General features: G+C 45.6%; 1 protein-coding gene across 3 annotated transcripts in view; it reads left to right on the forward strand.

The window, feature by feature from the left end:
• Positions 1 to 389: 389 nt before the first annotated feature.
• The window catches only part of LOC101924197 (acetoacetyl-CoA synthetase), a 44392-nt gene continuing 32363 nt past the window's right edge, over positions 390 to 12418 (forward strand). Inside the window, exons 1-5 of one of the 3 annotated variants that reach the window (XM_055794670.1) lie at positions 390 to 408; positions 1148 to 1270; positions 4529 to 4632; positions 9133 to 9253; positions 12240 to 12353. In XM_055794670.1, coding sequence (XP_055650645.1) covers positions 1153 to 1270; positions 4529 to 4632; positions 9133 to 9253; positions 12240 to 12353 — 457 coding nt within the window. In that variant the 5' untranslated portion in view covers positions 390 to 408; positions 1148 to 1152. Of the gene's footprint in view, positions 409 to 1097; positions 1271 to 4528; positions 4633 to 5409; positions 5426 to 5826; positions 5985 to 9132; positions 9254 to 12239; positions 12354 to 12418 lie in introns of those variants that run through there. The other 2 variants (XM_055794672.1, XM_055794671.1) reach the window with 2 other exon arrangements.

Genomic DNA, 12418 nt, shown 5'->3' on the forward strand with positions numbered 1-12418 from the left:
TACGTACAGTCTTTCTTGAGGCAAGTCACTGCAGGATTGTTCCAAGTCAAGTTGCCATGGCCTTCAAATTGAATAAAGTGGCAGTATTGCAGCAGCACAAAAATCGGAATGAAAGTTATAGGTAGTGTACTGCTACTACGACATGTCTTTTACTTTCATATTTACACTGTATGCCTAATTTACCATCTAATTTGTGTTTTTCTAGGCTTCCCTGAATTAGAAGGGAAATCACGACCTTGAAAGTAACATTTACAGAAGCAGTACGTATGCACTGTGACTTGAGCATTGCTATGGAGCACTTTGTTACCACCGCTTCTTGGTGAAAATCGGCTGTTGTGACATTGCAATTGCCAGTAAGAGCCAGACCTCGCATTTTGAAAGAAGAGAAGCAATCGATTTTAATCTGAGGTGCAAGCTCTGTAGGCAGAGCGCGTTACAAAAGCGTAACCGGGATAGTGAGGCTGTGGAGAAAGGCAGCTCTTGCCTCATTAGTGGGTCCAAGACATCTGTCAGCGGAGACTGCTTCAGACCTGGGGGTGGGGGGGTGGAAATGCCAAAGCAGCAGCAGTTTTGCAGATGTGGAAAGAACGAAGGGATGGTGTCCCCCCACCCCCACCCCGCTGCCCGCACCGCGTGTGGTGGCCCTCAGGGGCGGCGGGGCTCTGCGCGTTAGTCCGGTGTTTCCGTCGCTCCCCGCGGCGGGGGCTGCCCCCAGGGCGGGGGCCGGGGGGATACGAGGCGGCCCCCAGTCGGGAGGAGCGCGGGGGCCGCTGCCGCCGGAGGGGAGGTACCGCTCGCCGGGGGGAGGCCGGGCGCTGCCGCCGTGAGGGGCCTCGCCGCAGCCGCTGCTGAGCCGGGCGGGGGCCGGCGCCTGCCCCCCGTTCACCCCCGCACGACCGAGGGGGTGACTCGCCCTGTCCCGGCGGGCGGGGCGGTGCGCAACGCCCCGCACTCTTTTCTCCTCCGGCGGAAGGTTACGGGGTGCGGCGACCGGGGAGGGACCGGCCGCCCTTAAAGCGTGCGGCCGGAGGAGGGCGAGCGTAGTCAGGGCTGGGGCGGGGTGGTGTGGTGTGGGGTGGGTTGGGTTGGGTTGGGTTGGGTTTCCCGCGGTACCGGCGGTAGCTCGCTGTGCTTGCTCGCCTGACAGCCACCATGTCCCGGGAGCCCGAGATCATGGAGTCGCAGGTGATGTGGGAGCCTGACACGAAGCGCAACACCCACATGGACCGGTTCCGCGCCGCCGTGGCCAGCAGCTGCGGGCTCCGCCTGGGTGAGCGCCGGGCGGGGGGGCCCTGGGGGCCGTGCTCTGACTGGGGGAAGGGGGAGGAGGGGGGGAAGTCGTGCGGGGCTCTGCTTCCCCGGGGCTGGCCTTACCGCGGTGGCTGCGGGCAGTCTGCCTGTCCCGGATAGCCGGGTGGGGGGCAAGGTGCCTGCACACCCCACCTGGGGCGGGGGTGGGGGGTGAGGTGTCCCAGGCTGCGAGAGGGATGCTCGGCTTGTGCCTGGGGTAGAGGTCTCCGGTGCAGCATCTCGTGTAGCGTGAAGATCCAGGCTGATGGGGCATGCAAACAGCCTTTGCTGCGGCTGCCGGATGGCAGCCCAGGCGGCGGCCGTGCTGGTACCAGCTCTGTGCTCCCGGCTGCTCCTGTGTGGGCCAGGCCCTGCGTGCAGGGTTTTCCTTGGGCCTGGAGCGATGCTGTGGTGACTTGGTGGTGTAAGGGGATGTGGGAAGGAGGGATCTCTGCCACCGTGGCTGTGAGGCTCCTGTGAGCCTTAGTATAGTGCTTTAATGGTATACATATGTGAGATCTGAATTAAGGCCATGCTCGTCTTTCTTTGTGATGAGTATGTTTTTGTAATATTTAAACACGCTGGGAAGGGAAAGGTGATGTGTAAGCTGGTTCAGGGGTGGAAGTTTTGGTTCTTTTGCTGTGCATCTGCCTAAGCTCTAGAACTTAAAGCTCTGCTTCATGCTCATTCAGAAATACCTGTATGGCTGTGAATAGGTGTGCAGTCCTTGCAGCTGGAAACAACCTGTCAGTTTTGAGTGTAGTACCCCTTTGAGTAGGGGCTTGGACCTCCAGAGGTGGCTTTCAACCCAGATTGCCATGGTTTTCCAGTGACTGTGGTGGTGTCTCTGGGGTTATCAGGAGCCAGCGGTGCTGGCTGTGTGGGTTCATTCACATCATGAGCCAGGTGGATGCCAGTGCATGTGGGGGTCACATAAACCAGCTTGGTTTATGCCGTCTGGTTTCCCAGAGTGTCTGGGGACGGGGTTGACTTGTGTAGCTTTCCTGTAATGGCTTGTCTGATGGGGACTGGAGGGAGTGGTTTTGGCAAGTGGCCTGACAAGTTTGTCAGTGCAGTATAAATGTGTCTGTGGCATAAGCAGACATATTCTGGAGTAGTAGCAAAGTAGCTAGTGCTTCTAGCGGTTCCTGTCTGGAAGACAATTGCGTACCTCGCTTGGGAACTTACTGTGTCGGCAAGCCAGGTCATTACTCTGACTGGTGGGGGATTTCCCATTATCGTGTCAGAACTCCTGCTACATAGGAAGTAAGCTACTACAGGTTTTTAGCTAACTCCTGAGTAGAAAAGCCATGTAACTGGTACTTGTATGATCAAGACCAAATACAGTTTCAGATGGGCTTCCCATGTTTACGGATGTAGCAACTAGAATTCTTTTCAGTCCATTTTGAAGTGGCTGTCTCCATTCAAAAGTGGATTCCTGGGCGTATATAGAAACTTTTGTCAAGTTCCATTAGATTTGAAGCGGCGTTCATTGGTCTGTGTGCTATGCAACAATGAAGAATGGATTCTTTATGTAACGTTAAGATGTGGACTCGCCGAGGAGAGCTGAGGGCAATGTAACCCTTTGAACAGCATGGCTCTGTCCAACCCTGAAAACATAGTGACAAGATGCAGTGTTTGACTGCTGGCTAAGAGGACTATGCCCTGAAGGACTTGCATGCTAAAGCTCATTTTGGGGTCAAACCGTGTAGACAAGACAGAACGGACTGTTCATGTTATAAGAAATCAAGTTAGCGGTGACTTGTAGCTTTTTGCATTTATCAGATTACTTGGAGCAACTGGTACAACTGATTATTTTTTTTTTTTTTCTTCTTTGAAGGAGGAGATGGAAATTTGAACTTTCCTCTGGTAAAGTCTTAGCCCCACGCCAGCTGATGTGCGTTGTATAGAGTGGTGAAGAGTAACTTGGGTGGAGTGTAAAAATAAAAAAAGGATGTAGGAGGCTGAGGCAATATGTAGGCAGAAGCTGAGTTACGGAGAAGGGTCTTTGTGTCTGTGTCAGTAATACCTAGGGAGCAATCTGATATCGATGGAAAAGACTGAGTGGAATAAGATGTGGAAGGGGCAGACTGGGTGGGGAAACAGCTGTAGTGATCGAGTGTAAGTGTAGAGATGGCTTGGAATGGTTTTTTTTTTTTTTTCCTCTTATAAAGCTGGAAGATGTCCTCCTTGTAGGAGGAGGATGCAAAGATGATTTCTGAAGCAAAGAGCTGGATAACAGAATGACAAACCAAAGAGAATTTGAGAAAATGACTTCAGGTGGTTTAGCTGGAAGCGTTAAATAGGAAGCACAGTTGGCAGAGCAGGAAACTGTTAGTACTGTCACTGATGGCAGACTTGTATTCAATTTGGCTGTTGGCACAGCTTCAGACGGTGTGGCCGTGACTTGGGAGTGTCACTTTCAAGCTGGTGATGAGGAATCAGCTTCAGTTATTCATACCCAAGACTGTTCTACACGCTGAATTTCAGTATTTGGTTTGAATTGTGGAGTTTTGATATGCATTCCTCGGGTTACTTGATTGGTATCACAGTCATGCAAGATTTAAACTGCTTGCTTCCATGTTTTTAATGTCGGGTCACGGTTTTACTATCTAGCTAGTAAACATCTCTTTTTAGCTTCATTCATGCTGGTTTAGCATGAGAAGGTAAGCTGCAGTCTGTCAGACCCCTTATTCGTTAAGGAATAATGCATGCTTCCTTTGTAACAGTGCTGTTGATGCTACAGTTAGATGACAAGTGCATCTAATCTCCGTGTTGCCATGCTCTTGGAGGTCTTTGGTCCCAGACTGGAGCCATAAGGGTTCTTGTCAGGAAGACTTGTTTATCTTCTGCTGTATTAAATCATTTGGTTGATGATACGATGGGGAGCGGAAATACCAGTGAGCGGGACAGAGTCTCTGAAGTATCTCATCTTTGGTTTCACTGAGGGAGTGGGTAGATGTTGCACAGAGTTACTAGAAGAGGTCTCTGTCTCTGTGGTGGTGAATGGCTTGTAACGGGTGAAATGTTGCCGTGTGTTCAGGTAGACCGTTTCTGTTGATGCTATAGTCACTTGCCCTGTACAGAAGGGATCTGTTCTGACCTACTCTATGTGATCAGTTTGACCTTACTAGTTGTTTTAGCCACAAATTTTCTTTATCCAGGATCTCTGTAATTATAGTTTGTTTACATTCCTATAATTCTCTACATAATGCTAACGGGTATCTATTACTTCTAGCCAACTACAATGACTTATACCAGTGGTCAGTGGAATCCTTCTCAGACTTCTGGGCAGAATTCTGGAAGTACAGTAACATTGTATGTTCTCGCCTGTATGATGAGGTAAGTGTTTCTCTTGGTCAAGTGCAACGCAAGATGGGAATAAACCAGTTTTACAATCAGTCTTTTGACCTGTTCCTGGAACCTTTGCAAGTGATGTGAGGAATCTGTCGAGTGTACAGTCCTGAATTTCCTTGTGTGGTGGATGGTGGTGTTCTGTTGCTGGTACACATTAGGACAGTGAAATCGCGAAGTTCTGTTGTCCTAAACAGTTCTGCTGTAGTGTCCTTGTGGTTATTGTGCTCTCGTATACCTTGCAAGTCCTGGCTGCTTGTGGGGAGTCTACCAATATACTGCTTCCTGCTCTTAGATCATGCTGGCAGAATATCATCTTGATTTTGTAAATGCTGGCATGCAGTCAAGTTCATGTTTATGTTCCCTGAGTCAGCTTATCTGATAAGCACACCTCTTGCCCTCTGGTTTTGTAGAACTGGTTGTGGAAGTCTCTGCAACCAGATGTAGGCTTGAAATGTCTCTGAGGGAACGGTAGTGGTTGACTGCAGTCACAGGTGGAATACCAGACCATGCTGCGGTGTTGCCTTGAGGTAAAGGTGACCTTGAAGCTCTTGCGCATGGAGGGCAAAGCTGGAGCCCTTGGTACAGCCCTGTTGTAGGGTATCAGCATCACCCTGTGGTTTCCCATCTGAGGAAGATGATTGGCTAATTACTTTAAGAGCTCGACACAGGGGAGCCTTCCTTGGATTTAGTAAAGAGAGGACTGGACTTCTGTCTTAATCCCTGGAGGCCATCTGTTCCAAGCACACTCGGAGTACTGGCAGTTTTGCAGAGGGAACTGGTAAGTTTCTTTTGCCTCTTCCTGTCTTAGAAATTTCTGTGCTGTGTGATATGATAAAGTGGTTCCTCCTGCTGTGAAACTGTGCTCGGGTGTTGTGATGTGACCCACCCTTTAGAAAGGTGAATTGAGCAAGAATGTAAGAATTAGCCTGCCTTTTGAAGTATGTAGTCTGAAGACTAAACATTGATCTTTTATCTTCTCTAGATGGTAGTTCAAAATCTGACCGGGTTGTATTTGCATCCTGTATTTTCTTGACATACTCTGTGCTGCTAGCAAGGCCATCTTTCTAAATTTCCACATGAATGCAAATTGTCCTGAGCAAGTAGTTCAGAGGAGCTGTTTTGCACCTGCGTATCTGTACTGAGCAAGCTGGACAATAACACTTTTCTCTTGCTTTGCAGGGCCGGTGCTCCTGGAAGTCTGGCCCTCCAGACACCGCCAGTGGCGGCTGAACTGGAAGGGAGGCTGAAGCAGGCAGCGGTGGCTTAAAAACGCAGGTTTCCTGAGGATAAGGAGCAAGAAGACGAGGATGTTTAGGAAGGCTTTAACCAGACTACTTGTGAGCTTCTGGGCCCCTGCGTGCCTGTTCTCACATCATGGCGAGACCATTGTAGATCTTAAAACGGGAGCAGCAGTCAGCTGACAGACAAGTACTGCAGGAGATCCTTGACTCACTTTTAATGGCTATTGCTGTTTGCCTCTAGCTTCCCCCTAGTGTCAGCTTCAAGGCTTGGCTCCAGCTTTGAGCGTCAAAGCTGACTTGCTGTTGGTCCTTACCATGGGTCCTTTTCTGTTGTATGTCAGGAGGAAAGGCTGGTCACAGTAACTGAGCTGTTCTGTGGTAGCTAAAGAGCTGAGAAGGTTTGATTTGAAGTGTCGTATGACTTGATCCTTGCTGCTTGTTGGAAGTAAGCATTATGCTTTGGGGAAGATAGTTTTTTTCATGAACTGGAGATGACTCCTTTGTCCCCAGCCAGGTAAACAGTTTATACTCCCACAGGTCATTCCAAGAAAGCCAATAAAACCTTGTATATGTATAAAATACAAGAAGCCAGTGTTTTATTTAAACTTAGTAAAGTTTTTAAGTGTTTGTAGACATGCTCATGTCACTCTGCAGCATTTGACATCCATGTCACTTTTAAAAGAAGTACTGCAAGTACTTGCAGTATACAAAGCTAGATTGGCACGGCAGCATTGGTGGTGTTACGTCAAGTAGCTGTTCATATGAAATGCCTTAAAACTTTCAACTTTCTGCTACGAGAAGCTGTTATTCCTGTGGAGGGAGTGTTTTCTGGTATTGTCTGCTCTCTAGCTTTTCATGAGGCATGCTGTTTTGCTGCTCTTGCTCTTCAGGTGATACAGAACCTCATATGTACCACCGTAAGGCAAGGATTATCTGTCTCGTGGTAAGGGTGAGATTCATTCTCGAAGGTATAGTCTCTGCTTAGGGTAAGCACAGTCGCTGGGGCATGACAATACATGGTTCTAGCGCAGCTAGCAAACCACTTCAGTGAGGGGAAAATGCAGTAGAGGTGTGGACAGGCGATATTGCTAATATGATGCTTTTTTGTAGCTGCTGAGGTTTGGGAAGTAGTCACTGATGAGCTGCTATGAAAAGCAATTGTAGAACAGGAGCTGGTGGTGTGGGAGTACAGCTGATAGTTGGCATGTTCACCTAACCACACAGATGGGCCTTGTGTGCTTCAGTGCTGCTGTGGGTGGGAGTACAGCCTTACTCATTAAAGGAGGAGTGCAGTCAGCAGCACTGTAGACTGCACTCTTTCCCTGTACTTGCTGAGCGTTTGGGACTGTATGAAGTGAAAGACTTGTTGCAAAGCTCTGCATTTTTACAAGCCTGCTAGAACTGAGGTCTTCCAGTAAAAATGAGAAGACCTTCAGTTTCTGTTGCTTGCTGAGACCTTGCCTCTAAGGGAGAGATCAGGTTGTTTGTGTAACAGAGTACCACTACCAAAGGGATTGGGCTTAACGAGGAGTCATGGGTGTTAATGGAGTAGAAAATGATGGAGCATCAAGTATAGGAGTCCAGCACCTTATGCTAGCGGAGCTCTTTGAAGGGGTGGTGTTCCTCTTCAGGAAAAAATAGAATTGTATTAGAACTTGTCCTGGAAAATGTTGGAAACATTCTGCTTGCTTTTCTTCAAGCTGAGGAAGTTGGGAATGAGTCACTTTTCAAGAGTGGCCTCTAATTACTGCAGTAATACATGCTGGTATAAAACAATATTTCTGTAGCCAGAGTTGATAAACTATAAATGTTGTAAGTCAGTTCTAGGCAATCGTTACAAGCAGAGAAATCTGCTTGAGTTCCCATTTTTAGAAAATTCACTTCAAGTGAAAGTAGTAGAGTACCTCACATGAGCTTTAAGTTCTCTTCTACAAATTCAGGATTGCCTATGGTAATAAACACACTGCGTGTCTGAAAGCACAACAATGTTAGGTTTTCTGGAATGGGAAGCATTTTGAGTTCTGCCTGGCTTTCAGAAGAGCTCTTTACTTGGTCCAAAAGAATGCTGTTTCTGGCGATGCATGTGCAGTCCATGAGAGAACCTGAGGGTATAAACGGAAGCTTTCAAAAATACAACTGTAGACTAGTCAATTTTAAGATAAGAAAATTCATGTGCTGCTGGGCAGTTGAATCTCTAAACAGTGGGGCATTTTGGAAAGAATTTACCTAACTTTGTGGCTAACGCTAAGGGGCTCTTTACCTGTCACTGTTTTGAAAGGTATAGTCTTAACTGTGACTTAACAAGGGGTCATTTAATATTTTGAGGCTTGATTAGTTCAGGATGGGGGAGGCTGTTTCAGCTGAACATGGCTTTTGCGACTTTTCATTAAAGTGTTTCAATTCTTTGTGTGTCTTAGGGCTAAGACATAAGTGGGGAGTTCCTTAATGTGGGCTTATTAGGTTGAACCATCTTTTTAGAAAATGGCAAGTGAAGGCTGGTAGAAATGCGTGCAGTCAGTTTGTGGTACAGTATTTCTTGGGTGTGGAGGTTAGTTGCGGTCCTTCTTCTGCACTCTGGACGAAGCTGTGGAGTACTTAAATGTTTATGACAACTGAATCCTAAAAAAAAATAAATTAAAAAAAAAATCAGAAAATTAACTAAAAAGTTCAAGCTTTTTATTCTGTGTTTGACTATACATTTCCCTTACTTAGTCTAGGGTTAATTTGAATTACCCTTGTCTGAGTTCCTGCTGTTGGACTCTGTACCTTGTGACTCACGCTGGGGAGGAATGGGTACTCGCACCTTCCCAGGTTTGGTTTTCGTAAGGGGGAGGCTGGGTGGTGTGGCCTGCTAGGGAGCTGCAACACACTGTAGCTCAGTCCCTGGTTGGGATGTTTCCAGAGGCAAAGCCCTGGTGTGCACTGTGGTTTGTGTGTGTCTTGTGGTCTGGATGTAGTCATAGTGGTTTGCTTCCCTCTGTGTATTTAAGGCTGGTCCAAAGGTAGGACTGTCAGCAAGGAACTGTTTCTAGTTTTATTGTAATGATGTCTTTGCTTGTGACAGTTGACGAGTAACTAATCCTTCCAAGCCTGTAGTGTCTGTTTGCCATCTGTAAGCTGGGAAAAATGATTCTTGCCTGGTGGAGTGTATGAAGAGCTTGGAATTAATGAGCTGATTTCTGTACAATGCTCTGAAAAAGAAATTACATTGCAGTTTTCCGCTAATACGTTATTTTATTTTCAGGTGGTTGATACATCCAAAAGTATTGCAGATGTCCCGGAATGGTTTAAAGGCAGCCGTCTGAACTATGCAGAAAATCTTCTGAAGCACAAGGACAATGACAAGATTGCACTGTATGCAGCAAGTAAGAAAAAATTAATGGCTTATAGTTGTAGTTCACTGGACTAGGCCTTAAAACAGCTCTCCTTTTTATGAGTCCTGGAAATAAACTGGCTTGGGTGAGGAGGAAAAGAGGAAAATGAAGTCAGGAACTCTGCAGAATCTACAGTACAGCTCTGCAAAAACCCAGCAAAACATGCTCTGGGACTATAGATAGTTCTGCAGGTTTATGGCAAATTAAAGTTGTCTTAGAATGTGCTTGAATTCGTTTAGGTAGTGGAGATCATGCTGCGTTCAGCATCACTCTATTTGAGCTATTACTTCACACTTGTTATAAACACTTGCCTAATGCCTGCCTTCAGCAAGCCTTTTGGCACTGTTACTTGATATTGCCTTTCCCACTCTCTTACTATGCCTTTTTTTCTTGCGAATGCTCAGGACTACATGGGGCGTAGGTAGGAATTAACTCTTCTTACCGTGTTGTCAACAGCAAGGAAAGTTATATGAATGGGAGACTTGGAATTTTGCTTTTCTGGAACACTGCAGCTCAGTCTTATTTTTTTTTGCTGTGCTGGAGAAGATTTAAGTCTGGTAAAATCTGGACGTACTCCGTGCTGAGGGTGGTGATATTAAGACAGTGTCCCTTCCCTGTGTTTGCTGACTTTGGTAACTTAAACACGATTCTAATCTCTGTTTGATGGGATTAGCTTCTATGCGGGTGAGTGAGTGCTTCCCTAGGGAGTTGTATTCTGAGCTTCCCTTCTGCTGGACCTAATCCTTATCATAAGACCAAGCAGTGATGCTTCTTAATAGCTCAACAATAAACAACGAACTCCTACAGCTCATGAGGAGAGAAAATTACGCAGAACTATGGATTGATTGTGTAGGCGTTAGAAGTCTTGGATTCTGATTTCTGATGCATAGGGATCAGGTTTTGAATTACATGTGTTAGTGCTGTTCAGATAGCTGTTCAGAAACAATATGAGACAACAGAACAGTCTTCTTTAAGCTTACTGCTGGAGAAGAAATACTTATCACTTGCATTTTACTGTATAGAGGTATTGGAAGAAACCTCTCTGATCCTATGTATGTGTAGATAAATGTAGAATCATCACCTACCAGTTCAGAGAGAATGGGAAAATCTGTGACCCAGTTCCGGTGTAGTAAGAATGGATCTGGTGAAGCCTGGCGGAAATGAGGCTGGTGACAGGAAGCTGGCTTCGAAGGGATGGACTCATTGCTTTCAAATTTTGATATCATTAGAAAAGCTGCTTATGCATTATTTGATGGAGAAAAAAATCAGTGTAGTACATCTGTGTGACAGCTGGAAGCCAAACACTAATTATAAGCTAGCTCTAAATGTGTATAGAATTTATGCAATTGATTTGTTGATGTTAAAAGCCAAACATGCAACTTGAGAAAGTGGAGTTAAACACTTTCAGTTCAAATTATTGAAGGAATTATTATCAACTGAGTGAATTATTTGGTTTGACATGTGATTGCTTTGTCCCTGTAGATCTTGTTTCTTGTTAGGAAGTAAGGGTGTACCACAGACTCAGTTTTGTGTCCCAGTCACAGGTGGTAATACCAAAAGGAGCAAAATTTTTTTCCAGTTGAATACTGTATCAGTGCTGGAGTGAGTACATTTACTTCTGTGGTGAACAGACTTCCACCTGCATTTCTTTTCGTGACCTTCTACTGTATTTAATCTTCTTAAGATCTCTTAAGTCTGAGTATTTTTTGTTCACCCATTGCTGCTAGGTCAGAGTGGTGTTTTGGGAACCTGTTGGGTTCGTGTGTTCATTAGGGGGGATGCTGTGGGAGCAATGTGTGTGTAACAGAGCACAGGAATGTAAATGTAACTTGCCTGAACAATTTCACTTGTCACTGGCTCCCACTCTGAATCTCTTATTTGTGACTCCCTTCTCCTGGAGGCTTTAATAATGGAGCAAGATCAGAGTCCTGTTTCTTGTGGTTCTATGGGAACATGGAAGCTGTCAGCAGTCCCTGTTTGGCTTATGAACTACATGTTAATTGACTTTTGTGTTTCCCATCACAACCTGCTCTCTTGTTCTGTGTAAGTCCAGGCTTACTGGGATGGAAGTTTAAGAAGGCAAAAGAGGAAAAAAAATACGGTTCCCAGCTTAAGGAAATCAGACTGATGGTAGCTGGACTGCAAGGACCTGATGTACCCAGGCCGTGCAGTATGCTTTTGTTGACAGCCTTGGCACACGTGTTTTAGTAAGTGCTGGATACAGGAAACAGGCCACCTGGTTTGCAGGACTCTCACTGAGGAAGTACAGGAAGGGACCTTTAAGATGACAGACTGCCATTCATAACATTTAGATTTGTTCCTTTTGTTTCACAAGTGATTTAGTAACAACTTATGTGACATCTGACATTCAGTACAAAAATGGAAACACCCTGCAGATCTTTTCCAGAGATAAATGGAGTCCAGTTTAGTGTATTTGCTTTGTGGTATGTGGGCAAATGCGGATGTTTAAAAAGCATATTGAAAGTCAGACCTTAGTAACTCTATGTGCATGATTTTGAAATCAACAGTGACTTGCTCTAATGAAACTGAAAGTTGGCACCTTAATGCTGCTTCCTAGACCTGATGAGACAACTGAGTGAAAAGGGAAAATGGGGTTGTTGTTTCCATGTTAGAAAGTAGCCTTTGTGAGTGCCATCTGTTTATGATAAAGATATATTCTCAAAGTGCATTTCTGCAGTGAATAGTTTGCTTTTTGGCAGCTGTACATTCCTGTCTTTAAAAATGTCTTCATATCTACTGAATGAATACTACTGATTAATCCTTGATTCCCATTAAAAAGAAAAGCTTGGTACAGTGCAAGAGGAACTTGAAAAGCAAAAAGTATAATTATTAGTGGAAACTCTTTTCCTAAAATTGCTTTGTATTCTTTTTCTTCCAGAATCAGTTGTTTGTACTAGACTCTATTTATGCCGCAGTGCATAATTTCTGACTGGTTGTTTTAATCCTCTTTCCTCAGAGGAAGGCAAAGAAGAAATCTTGAAAGTTACTTTTGAAGAACTGAGACAAGCTGTAGCACTGTATGCTGCAGCCATGAGGAAGATGGGGGTGAAAGTAGGAGATAGAGTTGTGGGTGAGTAACTTTTTTTTTTAAAGAACAGAAGATGAAACTTTCCTCAAGTATGCAAGTGAGTAGTC

The sequence above is a fragment of the Falco peregrinus genome, chromosome 2 (assembly GCF_023634155.1).
Source record: "Falco peregrinus isolate bFalPer1 chromosome 2, bFalPer1.pri, whole genome shotgun sequence".
Taxonomy (NCBI): Eukaryota; Metazoa; Chordata; class Aves; order Falconiformes; family Falconidae; genus Falco; species Falco peregrinus.